Genomic DNA, 13630 nt, shown 5'->3' on the forward strand with positions numbered 1-13630 from the left:
ACAAAGTGTATATGAACTGCTGTATGGAAAATGAATTTGCTCTGTAAACTTTCACCCAAATCACAATAAAAATTAAAAAAACAAAACAAACAAACAAAAAAAAAAACCCCACAAAACTATGCTGCCCAAGATCTAACCTAACTGTCCAAGCCTTGGGACCCTTAAGCAAAAATCACTATGTGCTTTTCTTTCTCTTAACTCACATGCCCTCCCCTCCCTACTCTTTCCTTGACCCATATTCTCTTCCTTTTCTCTCACTTAAGCAATAGCAGGCTTGGCCTTGACCTCTGCCAAGACATCAACACTACACTCATACACATGTGTCAAATACACCTGTCCTAATCAGGGAGAGCCTACATTTGGATGTAGTAAGGTATATTTCTTCAATTTATACCCATTTATCAGGAGCTCTGGTAGCATAGTGCCTAAGGCACCTGACTGCTAACCAGAAGGCTGGCAGTTCAAACCCAACAGCCCCTCCTCAGAAGGAAGGTTGGGCAATCTACTTCCATAGTGATACCACCTCGGAAACCCAAGGAGGGGTCGCTATGAGTCGGGTCCAACTCGACAGCACATAACAACAACAACATACCAATTTATGGGGTGAGGAACAAAAGCCTGAAAGGCCTGGGTGGAGGATTTGACTATCGCTGCTGCCTAGAATCTCACCAACCTTGAGATAAAGGGCACTGAAGCCCTTGTGGGCTTCAGTGGATGATACCATGTGGATGATACCATGTAAACCATTCCTGATACAAAGAGTCCTGTTGGAAGTACTACATTCAACAGGCTCAGACAGACACAGCAAATGTGACCAACTACAAGCACACAAAATCTGGTAGTCTAGGAGAGCAGTCACTTTCTGCTAGTGACTTTCTGCTAGTCCCCCAATAGCTCAGCCATCCACAGAAACCACGTGAGAATGGGTGAAATACAGATCTCCAAAAACTATCAGTGCAAATCTGAGCCAGTCTCCTTGGGCCCAAGTTTATACTACAGTACATGGTAAACTGCTTATCAACAGAAGATAGGAGATCTGGCAGATGGTATCAAAATCAGATGTTTGTGTAACTTGAGACCTAACCTTTACCAGGATTTCAGTTTGTATGAAGGGCACCTGAGCAGGGATGTAGGATTAAATTCTAGGACTCAGAATAAAACTTGGCAAGTCTCTGCTCCTCATTGCCAGGGATAGCCACATCCTATATCCTTCTAGGGTCACTTTCTTTTATTGGCCTCAAGTTTAGTGGAGATATCTCAAATAATAGCTACCCCTTCACCTTGGACTAGCCTGTGATATTCTCAACATATGTGAATCACCCCAGATATCTGCAGAAGCACCTGAGAATAAACTGTCTATTTGGACTCAGTGCTCTAGAGAAGCTGATAGGAGGGAGGATAAATTAATGCATGTAATTAGGGTCCAAAACTGGCCACCTGCTCTTCATTGCTTTGGTACATAGAAAACAAAGCCTCTAGTTACAAAGCAAAATCCCCAAGTGTCAAAGACAAACCCATGTTCTACATCTGGTGCCAAGAGACAGAAACATCTTGTATGAACCCAGAATCCAAACAGTGGCTTATTTACTGTATTTCTATTCCAGAACAGGAACTGAAGGCTACAGAAGAAGGGATGAGGAACTTCTGACCAAATCTCAGTTTACAACTTCTGAGGTTTGGGTAGTATTATTTTGAATATTAACCACATAAGCCCAGAGAATAATGTTCCTATCCCTGGATGTGCTGCTCTGGGTATCCAAATGAGAGGAGGTTGTAAAGTAATGGGTCTTAAACGGAGTTCTATGGATGAGCTTCAAGGGGGCCCATGAAATTGTTTCTATAAGTTTTTATGTGTGTGTGCATTTCTCTGGGGGGGGAGTCTATAAATTTAATTAGAATCTCAAAGGGGTTCATGGCCCCCAAAAAAGGTCAAGAACCTCTGATATAGAAGGATTAGAAAAGTTGAAGGGTTATGAAATCAATGAATCAAGATATCATAGGGAGTACTCACCAGCAATAGCTTTCTGTGCAACCCGTAGCTCCCAAGGGACACTTCTAATCCTATGAGTCTCTCTCCTATCTCTTCTCTGCCTCCTTTCCCTGTGTTGCTCTTGCTCTCTTTTTCTTCCTTCCTCCTTTTCTTCTCTTCCTTACTTTCTCCTCTCTCTTCCTCTCTCTCTCCTCCTTCATCCCTAGCTGTTCCTCCTACTATAGGGAACTGAAGCATATTGTTAGTATTTTCTGTATTTTTCAATAAACTTTATTAAGCTTTGTGTTTATAATTTTAAAAAGCATCTGAATTGAACATTTTCTATCACTTTCACTAAGAAAATAAAGTAGCCAAATTACCACTGCATACATATGTCTGTATATCTGTATGTGATTATGTTTGTGTATTAATTACTCTTGAAGCAATTGCACAGTGTAAGTGTATGGGTTACAGACACCTTCATGGTACGTACATACTCTACTGTCAGAGACTCAGATCTCCTTTCTCAACAGGACAGAACAGATTATGAGAGCATTGCTATGATGTCTGAGGCAACTCAAAAAGATAGAAGAGCAGTGATAGAACCATGAAATTCAAAGCCCACCAGGCTGTTGAGAGACGAGGTAGTTGCCTGCACGCTCCATACTTGGTATCCCAGGTGCCACCAAAGGAGACACAGGCTCCACTTTTCTCAGGGAATATAATTTCTCCAGTCTAAACCAATAAAAGGTATCTTCCCATTCCACACTGTATGAAAGGTTTATATTGCAGTTAAGAGGAAATTGCCATTATGTACACACAATTGCACTCAGAAGTGAAATGCAACACCAAGACCTCTAGGATGGGAAATGGTAAAGCAATATACTCAACAGCAAAGTAAAACAAGGACCTGTCAGCCAATGGGCCATGCAGTAAGCCATACTTCACTGCTAGTTCAGTATCCAGGCCTACAAACATCCTAGATTCCCATTGGAACTCTGAGGTCACAAACCATCCAGGCAAGAAGTTGGCTTCTTTATGCCCTTACAGGGATATGGGGCTACATGTATTTTCAAGGTTGGGTGAACATCTAAAAGGGAACAAGGCTGTATGCTTGGTCACCCTCTCTGAGGTATTTGTTTACCTCAAAACCTCAATACCAAGGAAGGTACAGGGTAGAGGGGGCAACCTAAATCACTAATAGCATGTGCACGACAGAGTATACATGGGTAAGGGTATATTGGTGTATACGAAGTTGGGTGCGTATGTATAGGAATGTGTATGTGTAACAAAGTGGGAGTGTATGGGGCTGTATGTGTAGAGAAGGCAGAAAGAATGTATATATGTGTATATATGGGGTATGTAAGTATGGGATGTACAAGAGTGAAGTTGGGGGTGGGCAGAGGTGTGTGAATGTATGGATATAGATAGCAGGTATTAATATATGGATATGTATAACAGGGCAAGGACTGTGAGGATGGCTCAGGACCAGGCAGTGTTTCTTTCTATTGTACACAGGGTTCTTATGAGTTGGAATTGACTTATCAGCACCTAATAACAACAACAACATACAGTTGTGCGGTAGAGTGGGAAAATGTGTATATGTGTATATATAGGGTATATGTGTGGGGTGTATATATGGGAAAAGTGTGTATGTGCATGTGTGTATGTATGAGTGTAGGTATATGTGCAGGGGGTATATGGTATGTGTATATATGGGGAAAGGACATATAGTATAGTTTATGGGATGTGTGTATAGATATGGAAGCATAGATGTGGGTAATGGGATGTACATGTTTATGTGTGAAAGAAGTATTTGTCTATGTATGCAGCTGGGAGATGTGGAGATACATGTATGGGCATAAATCTATGGGGAGGGGAATACTGGTTTGTGTACATGTGGGGAAGGTGAAGGAAATGTGTGTGTATGTGTGTAGTATGTGAATATGTGAAGTGAATGCAGAAGTAGGGATGTTTAGGGGATTATGGGTATAGGTATATATGTGTGCAGGTAGGTAGAAGGAATTTTTATGTACATTTAAGGTGTGCATGTGAAGGTTATATATATATGTGGTGTTTGTAGATGTGGATGTGCAGGGTGTGAGTCTGTGTAGGGAATATATATATGGGGGTAGAGTATACATGGGGGTAGAGCAAAGTATGAGTTTGGCATGTGTCATGTGTATGAGTGTAGACGTAGATACAGAGATGTAGAGGGAAGAGTATGGCAATGTATTGTATACATGGAGGGTGAGAGAAATCTGTGTATACGTGGGATACAGATGTGGAGTTTATAGGGCTATGTGGGTGTGTGGATGTGCATGTGTGTAGTGTATATGGAGTGGTGGGAGAATGTCCACTTGTGGGGGGGGTCTGTAGATGTAGATGTGGAGTATATAATATGGAGTATAAATGTGTGTGGGTATGTATGTGTACTTGTGGGAGTAAGAGAAATAGTTGTATATGTGGGGGTAGAGATGTGTAGATATATGAGGGTATATCAGTCTATGGATATGTGGTTGGTTAAAAAGGAGTATTAAGGTGCCCTGGGTAGCACAGTGGTTAAGTGCCTTTTGGTTGGCAGTTTGTATGCACCAGCTGCTCCATGGGAGAAAGATGTGCCAGTCTGCTTCTATAAAGATTTACAGCCTTGAAGGAGCTCTGGTGACACAGTGCCTAAGGCATTTGACTGCTAACCAGAAGGCTGAATGGTTCAAATTCACCAGCTGCTCCACGGAAGGAAGATAGGGCAAACTATTTCTGTAAAGACTGACCACATCAGAAACCCAATGGGGGTCGCTGTGAGTCAGAATCAATCCAATGGCAGTGAGTTTGTTTTTTTTTTTTAAAAAAAAAAAAAAGATTTACAGCCTTAGAAACCTTATGGGACCATTCTACTCTGTCCTACAAGGTCACTCTTAGCAGAATCGACTCGACAGCAGTGGGTTAGAAGGAATATTTGTGTGTGTGGGGTATACGTAGGGATTTGGGGGTGGACATGTAAGGATGTGGTCAGGACACTAGAAAACTAATGGACTCTATAAAAATCAGCCAAGCAAAAATCTGGGAGCAGAGTTTGAACTGAATTCCCAATGGTGTCTAAACATTCCAAGAAAGGGCCTAAGGATATAGGGAAGTTCCCAGCACTTGGGTAGGGGTCTTTAGATAACAACACTTTGACTATACATTGTCAAAGTAGCACCAGCTAGAGAACCAAGGCCAAATGTTCTGAATTTCCTAGCATCCTTTCCTTCCCTTTCAAGAGCACCTGGCAGAGAACCATACCTAGCACCCCAACTCGATAGTTGAGGGTGATGACGATGACGTTGCCATAACTGGCGAGGACACTGCCATCAATCATGTTGCCTGTCCCTTCCATGTAAGAGCCTCCGTGGATGTAGACCATGACGGGCTTAGCGCCACTGTCCCGGATGTCTGTAAGGAGAAGGGGTGAGACATAGGCTGGGTAGGATGCCCTTGCACCCCCACCATCCTTGTGGGGGGGTGCGGGAAGAAAAGCTATCCCAGGTGCCAGGACATCACTGCCATCCCTGAAGACAGGACTCATGAGGCAGCTCAGCCTGGAGCTCAAGCATCAGTCAGAGACAGTTGGACTTCAGTGATGTTTTTAAAGACTTTGGTTTCAAGTGCCTCCCTGCTGAAGGCAGCCAGGCATGCCTGATATAGCTAGGCTTAGGTAGGCAATGGCTGGGCCCTGCATATGGGGGACATCAGGAAGAGGAAGGACTGGTCCCTTAGCTGGATCAAGTGAGTCCCTGCCCTGGGCACCCAGGAGTCCTGGGACCTGACATGGCTTTAGAGAGCAGGGGCTGGAGAGCCCTGAAAGCCCCAAGACTAGACCAGTTAAATGGAAATACAGCCATTTGGCAGCATCTGGACCCCCATTGCAGACAGAGACAAGAGGGGATGGGAATAAAGGGGTGGCACAAGGAGAGAACAAGGAAGGATGTGGGAAATGGGAGTGAATGGCAGAGATGTGCTAATGGGAATCTTATTGATATGGTTTCTCAGCCATGTGTCCATTTACTCCATTCTCCCTAGGCATCAGACAGACTTAACCAGAAACACTGAGGATGGGAACGAGGAAAGGGGCAGAACTAGGAATGAACAAGTCTGTCCCCAGTTAGCATTAAGATGAAGATGGAGCTTCCCCAGAGGCCATTCAACAAGGGACCATCAAGCTCCTAAGCATAAGTAGCACGGCGTTGGGGCAGGGAAGTCAAGAGAAGCCTTCAGGCCTGATCACCGCTGCCTGTAGCCTTTCACTTTGTGAGCTGGACCAGCATTCTTTGCCACATCAGCACAACCCTACCAGTAACCAGTGGGCCCACCTGAGCTATCTGGCTCCTCCAGCGGCAGAAGGACAGGGCAGAGTTTGGAGATAGAAAGAAATGCTCTCTGCTGAGGAATACACAGAACCTGTTTTCCCAAGGAGGAAGGCTGACCCAGTGACCACCAGGAATCTTATACCATCTATTGACTGGGCTGTGGGGCTCTTGTCTCATCTTGGCATTTAGCCCACCGTATTTCTGGCTCTGTCCTGAACCTATCAGCCCCTGGCCCTGAGACCATCTCTCTCTTTCTGGAAGAAGGCTGGGGACGTTTTAGGTAGTACTGTTCTCCAGCCCTCTCTGGCTTGTCACTTTCTCACTTAGTTCAACACTGCTGGGCCCCTGCTGGACAACTCTTCCAGGAGCCAGGCTATGAAACACGGGTGTCTCCTTGATGAAATACAAGCATCGCCTTACCATCTAGTTTCCTTTGTGCCTCTCCCTGCCCTTCCCCTGGCTCAGCCTTCTTCCTTCTCTTCCTGCTGATCAGTAGGGGCAGGTGCCCATGAACTATAAAAGATAGGGGAGGAAGCTGTCTCCAGCAGTGCCCACTTCTGGACTGGTAGAATTGAGGACAGGGGTGGGGAACTGGGATAAGGAGGTTGCCCTCCTCATGGCGTTGCTTGTGGTCCTCTGCTCCAGTCAGCAGTGTCTATCACCCTGGAACTCCCAGTGGCCAACCAGGCCAAAGATGGATGAACAGATCAACGGCCTTGTTCAGGAATAGAAACACACCAACGGACGGACAGACAGACAGACGGGGCTTCTTCCCATCAAGGGGGGAGGGGCTCTGTGCCATGCACCAGCCACCACGCCCTGCAGCCCCCAAATACCTTCATCTTCATCCCCGTCATTATCCGCTAAGTCCTCGCCCTGTTTCTTAGCGCCGGATCCTGGGGACCAGACACGGGGAGACACAACAGCACAGAACAGAGAACAAAACAGAGAGAGAATTCAAAAACAGCATGACTGCAGTGTGGCCCAGCAAGCCAGCTCTGGGCCTGGGCCCAGGACAGGCAGGAGGGATGGCAAGAACTGAGGGAATGGGTGGGCTGAGGCCCAGACCTTTATCAGGATGATGGTGTTGCAGGCCCCTGCTGTGCTGGCCTCCCTGCACCTCCCTGTCCCACCTCTCTGCCCCCAACAGTCTATCTCAACCAACTATCTTGGCACTCCTCAAGCCTTCCCAGTTAGGGAGGAGGTAGCAGGAGGTAAGCCAGGCCATAGTGCCATAGACCCACTCAAGGAAAGGATTTATTCTGGGTGGAAGGGTCTGGTCTGTGTGTGTGTACACAGGCAGGTTGAGCTGGGGTGGTACTAAGGGTGAGAAGTGGCATTACCAGCATGTGTGCAGGGACCCCAACTCTGAGCTCACTACCAAGGCCCAGTGAGCAGGCTTCAGCTGGGCCTCAGCTGACCCTGATTCCCACAGGAGAAGATGGGAGATGCAGGTTTCCCTCTCTGGTCCTCCTCATTGGGGCCCTCTGCTCTGGTTGTTGGCAAATGAGGTTCCTGCCCATAGGAACCAGCCCTGAGGGCAGCAAGCATTGCTCTATGATGTAGAGAGAGCCAGAGAGGGATGGAGGAAAAGAAGAAAAGGGAAAAGGAGAAGGGGACAACGAGAGAAAGAAACAAAGAGAGGGATAATGGTAATTGCTCCTACCATGTTCTGAACATCTGCCATGTGCCAGATGCTCTATTTAGACCATACTATTTGATTCTTACAGACCAATGAGATAGGTACTATCCTTATTCCTGTTCCAATGATGGGAAAACTGAGGTTCAGAGAAGTAAAATGACTTGCTCAAGATCACAAAAGTAGGAAGTGCCAGAGGTGGGATTCAAACCCAGGTCTACTTGACTCCAAAGCCCATGGTCTTTACTGCACCATGCCATCTGGTGGCAGGTAGAAAAGGAAAGGGAAAGAGATGAGAAAAGAGGTGGAGCATGGAGGGGAGTGAAGAGCAAGAGAAGAAGTAAGAGACTAGAGGAAAGAAGACATTTAGGATCTAGGGGCAAGCTAGCACCAATTCTCCTTCCTGTTCTAAGGAGACTACAAATGCATTGTGGGGCTGAGAATGGCTGTGGAGAAAGAGGACCTGCTGCCTGGATGCTGGTAAGTATATAGAAACAGGTCATTCTGCTAGCACCTCAAGGCTTACCCTCTAGAGTCTAATACTAGTTATCCTCAACCTTGAGGCAGCAAATAGCCCATTTTCAGCTGGTCTGAACTCTATTGGCTGAATTTCCTTACAGCTATTAATCAAAACAGGGATTCCCCCTCATATTACATGATGATTTTTCAACCAGGGCCAGAGCCCAACCTGGGCACTGACCTTCCAGTGGTGCCTACTGTCTGCTCAACATCTGCCAGTACTGTCCTCAGAAGCCCTGTGGGACATGGGGCCTCATCACTCACACAGTGGACAGCCCCTGAACTGAAAGAAATCACCCCATCCCCAAGCATGAATTCACTCCAGCTTGATGGGAGGCGGTGTGTGGGTGGAATTTCTCAATCTTTCCTCTACCACCCATCCTTCCACATTTCCCCAAGAAATCCTTCACTTTCCATCAGCCTTGACTTTTTTTTTTTAATGTGTCCCTTTCGCCCCCTTCTGGGAGTGTCCTTTGGTTGCTGCATTACCCCAACCAAAGGATGCCTGTGCCTCTTCAGCTTAGTACTTGCTGAACAACTCTCTGCTGCCATGCCTTCCACCCAAGCCAATTCAACCAGACACTGAGTTGCTGCAGGATCCCAACCAGGCCAACCCTGCCTGACTTACGCACACCACAACCCTAATCTCTAAGCTTGAGACAGCCTCTGAATATGGGATCTTCCCCCATAGGAACAATTTGTATCTCTGCTCCAAACGGCCAACAAGCCCTGGATAGGAACTAAATTGAACTGGCAAGATGGCCAAATGCTCTCCACTGCACTATCTGGAACCCACTCTTCAGTTTGGCCTGTGGGGCTTAGAAAACGAAGCTGAGTTTTAATGCTAGGCTAGGAGCCCTGATGGTGCAACTTGCTCAGCTGCTAACAGTTTGAACCCACCCAGTGGCTCTGCCTGAGAAAGATCTGGTGATCTGATCCCATAAAGATTATAGCCTAGAAAACCCTATGGGGCAGTCCTATTCTGTCACATGGGGTAACCAAAAGTCAAAATTGACTCCATGGCACCTAACAACAACAGGAGCTTCTTCAGAGTTGTCATTTCTCAATCTTTCCTCTACCACCCATCCTTCCACATCCCAAACGCACACAGCACATGGCCTTGCCCTTAGTCAACAATCACGATTGGTAAATGTCTGTATTTGAATGGGGATTTCTAGTCAGCGGAGAGACTCTCTAGTCAAATTGTCAGGTACTGCCCTAGGCTCTTACTGAAATTCTGGGGAGATCATTCTTCTTAACAAATGGTTAATGCTAATGTCACTTTTCCCCTACCCCACCCCCAAGTAAAGCAAAGGAGCAGGTTTTAAAGACCGTCTTCCTGAATTCATTTATAATCTAATGAATGCTAAGGCCAGAATAGTTCCCTACCACTTTCAGATGTGTCAGCAGAGGTTCCAAAGGAAAAGACCTGCCTAAGGTCTTACTGCAAGTTAACAGCAGAGCTGGGACTCAGTCAGGCTTTGTGCTTCCCAGACTTCTACTCTTTCTGCAGTACCACAATGCTTCTTCATTTGTGCAAAAACCATCTACTGATTGCGTACTGCATGTGAGGTCCCGGACTTGGTGTGGGGTTGTGGCGAAAACTTATCTCTAGGGCAGCAGGTCTCATTCAAATCAACATGCAGACTCCTAGGCTGTGCCCCAGAGAGTCTTAGTCAGTAAGTCTGGGGAACATCTTGTCACAGGGGTCCCCTCTGAGAAACCCTGCCCTAGGATATGAAAGGAAAACAAACTTCATGTCTGCTAAAGGGCTGTAGGAAATCAGGCTATGATTTTCCACATGTTCCTCAGGCTGTTACTCTTTCCAATTCTGCCAACCTATCTATATTTCACCATTTTCTCAGAGTTAGAGAGGTGGGAACAATCAGATGGAAGTTGCCTCCTTGTGCTACAGTGGAAAGAATACTGCCCTGCAGGTCAAGAGACCCAAGTTAAGGTCCCAAATCTGCCACAGAACAGTGACGTGACCTTGAGCAATAGCAAGTCACTACCCTAAGCCCATTTCCTCATCTGTAAAACTGGGACACTGATTCCTGCCTCATACACTTCCAGAGATGTGGGGAGGATTTTATGAAATAAGTATGAAAGCACTTTGCAGAAAACAAAGTATTCGAGCATGAAGCAACATTATCCAGGGGGACAAATTCTTCTCAGCAAGAGGGTAAAATTAAAATTTAGGATCTCTTGCCTCCTTGAGAATCTGCAGCTTCCAGAGATGCCCATGTTCTGCCACCACAGTAGTCTGGGTCTCTCAGCTATGCTCTGGCCAAAGAGACGGTGGGAGTGGTGGCAAGAGTTATTAAGCCTATGTATACACATTTGGTCTAAGCTTCAGGGTGGGAGAGTTGAGTCTAGACTTTCAACCCCAGGAAAAGAATATGGGAGGGGTGATCTTATGGCTCAACCCACCCAAGACTGGTGGAGCCTCTGGCTCCATCTTGGCTGTCTGGTGTTTCTCCTGAGGTGCTGCTGAGAGAGCCACTGGCTCTGTCTTTGGCAAATGTGTTAGGGTGAAATTTGGAGCTGGGAAGATTGGAAGAAATTGGGTTGCTGCTTCTGCCCTAGCCCACCGAATCCTCCCTGAAAAGCATCCAGAGGCCTTGGATGAGGTGGAGCTTATGCCTGCTCACCGCCCCCCCGAGCCTGGGCTACTTGAAGGAAGGCTGGGTCCTCAGGGGCAAGGGCAGGTGGGTAAGCAGTCCTCCCTCTCTCTCTCTCTCCCTCCCCGCCGGCTCGCTACCTACCTCCTTTCCTACATATTTTCTTGTTGGGCTTTCGGGTGCATTCCTTGGAAATCCGCTTTACTGTAAAATGAATGAAAAACTAAAAAATAACAGGAGGCCTCTGCCCAGGGACATGCATCTCCCCACTCCCAGGCCCCAAGGGCTTCTCTGCAGGTGGGCACATGGCAGAGAGCCTGTCCCACCATCTCCTTGTTACTATCACTTACCTTAGTGTAACCTCCTTGGGAGGAGGTATCAGCTAGTGAAAGGGGAGGCACCTAAGCATTGCCCACCAAGCTTGCCCCCCCCCCGCCTCCCTCCTCACAAACCCAGTTCCCTTGGCCACACATACCTAACACCTTTCAAAGCAGGTGGAATGTCAATAAGAGGGCCCAGTGGAGCCAGCATCCTCCCACAGGCACCTGCCAGCAATGACCCAAACTCCCCCAGGAAACACCCCCATTCATAACTCTGGACCTAGACCTGTCAAAACTCTCAGGCCTGGCCAGGCCCTTCCTAATAACAGTATCACTCACACATGGGAGCTCGAACAATGCTGGGAGAGGGAAGAACAAGGAAAGGAAAGGGGGAGGCCAAGCAGAGTAATGGTTAGAAGCATTTTCACAGACAGGTGCATGCTGCAGGGCACACCACATGCAAGCCACAAACACAAAGGGCAAGCGGGAGGCAGGGAGTTCACAGTGCCTGGCTATAGCACTCACCATCCTCTGTGGGCACATAGACATTCAGGTAGAGGCAGTCTTCATTGGGCTCCTGGATGTAAGTAGCGACGATATCCAAGTTGGCAGTGAACCAGACGGGCAGCATGACTTCGGGCACAGCTGTGTGGATGTTCTGGGGGCACACTGGGGGAAAGTGTGTGGCGTTCCGGATGCCCGACCAGGATGGAGGTGGTTCAGGGGGCAGAAAACGTTTCTCACCAATTGGGGGAGCTGCATAGGGCACTCCCAGGTATTGGTCCACAGGCCCCAAGATCTCACTGGGCAATGGTACGCGGGCACCCCTTAGCTTCCCAAAGTGAGTATTAACTGTGGGTTCTGGGGCCTGAGTACTGGCCCTCAACACCAAGCTGAGGAACCACAGGGTGAGGCACAGGCTCCGGCCAACTGTGGGCTTGGGGATTAGGGACACCAAGGGCAAGCCAAGCTGCAGCCACATGTTCTGGGCAGAGGGGCTGGCAGGAGAGGCAGACTCCAGGGTCACAGCACCAGCCCAACAGGCAGCCCTTTCATGGCTACACTGACTTGAACCTCAAAACTGAGCTCTCAAGGGACACCTACAGGTGCCCAGCAACGTAGAGAGCAGGTCGTCCAAGCACCACAGCTTCAGAAAGGGGACTCCCTCAGGGCCAGACAGGCCTGTGGAAAGAGGGAAGTATGAGTCATCCAAGAGGGTCTGGGAGGGCTAAAGAATAAATCTTTGAGGCTCTGCTGGACTTCGGCTATTCCCTTACAGTCAAGAGAGGTTTCACATACCCAAGGTTCCAGAGACTCAGAGCTGATCTCCACTGCCAGTCAGAACCATTTTACATTCCTGGCCAGGGTTGAAAAAATCTAAGGGGATTGACAGAGTGACCAAGTTTTGCCACTATACATTCATAGTCCTCAACTTCAACTCCATAGCCAATGGAGTTCACTAGGGTCTACTGGAGCCAGAGTTGTATCTGGTGGCAGGGAGTGGGGAGAACTGGAAATGAAGCTCAGGCACTAGGCATGCTGTGTGAACACTGAGCTGTCTAGCCCCTAGGACCCGGGAACTCTACTTAGGGATCTCCACATCAGGAGAGGGTAGGATTGTTAAACTCATTCTGGGACACTGAGGCGTAAGAAGGGAAAGCAGCAGACAGGCAAACGGTCCCATAGAGAGGACCTTCACTCTCCTAAAGGGCAGGACAGCCATTTGCAGAGTCCCAGACCCTCTCATGCCCTTTCCATACATTCCCCTCAATACTTATTGCTCCCAAATCCTGAAGCCTTAGTCTTTTCTGTTGGCTATCTCTACATATACAGAGAGCCAGGACTGATGGCAGCAGAAAACATTCTGTTCAACACCCTAGGCACTGCTGATGCTCAACCAGTGTAAAATAAACAGCAGAGTGTGGGGGACACATACTCAGAGACTCATAGAAATAAACTCACAAAGACTCAAAGAGCAAGTGAGAGACCAATCCAGGATCACAGACACCGTGATAGTCATTCACTGAGACATATATTCCAAACCCACAGAGATCTCCTCATATGGTCCCAAATTTGGAGAGCCTCACAGAGCCAGAGACTCCCAGAGATACATTCAGAGAGACACATAGGGACTTACTGAAATATAATCAGACTCACGCACATAGGTAAATATCCAGAGACACAAGCAGAATAATGGTAAGACATTAGTGGAA

At 47.4% G+C, this 13630-nt stretch overlaps 1 protein-coding gene across 1 annotated transcript in view; it reads right to left on the reverse strand.

Moving 5' to 3' along the window:
- NLGN3 (neuroligin 3) overlaps positions 1-12399 on the reverse strand; it is a 19639-nt gene extending 7240 nt beyond the window's left edge. The window contains exons 1-4 of the mRNA XM_007958873.2: positions 11943-12399; positions 11242-11301; positions 7155-7214; positions 5255-5404 (exon numbers count right to left, since the gene is read on the reverse strand). Of these exons, the coding sequence (XP_007957064.1) occupies positions 5255-5404; positions 7155-7214; positions 11242-11301; positions 11943-12399 (727 nt within the window). The remainder of the gene's footprint in view (positions 1-5254; positions 5405-7154; positions 7215-11241; positions 11302-11942) is intronic.
- Between the last annotated feature and the right edge of the window lie 1231 nt (positions 12400-13630).

This window comes from Orycteropus afer, unplaced genomic scaffold (assembly GCF_000298275.1).
Source record: "Orycteropus afer afer isolate SDZICR_OR568_19922 unplaced genomic scaffold, OryAfe1.0 scaffold01188, whole genome shotgun sequence".
Lineage (NCBI taxonomy): Eukaryota > Metazoa > Chordata > Mammalia > Tubulidentata > Orycteropodidae > Orycteropus > Orycteropus afer.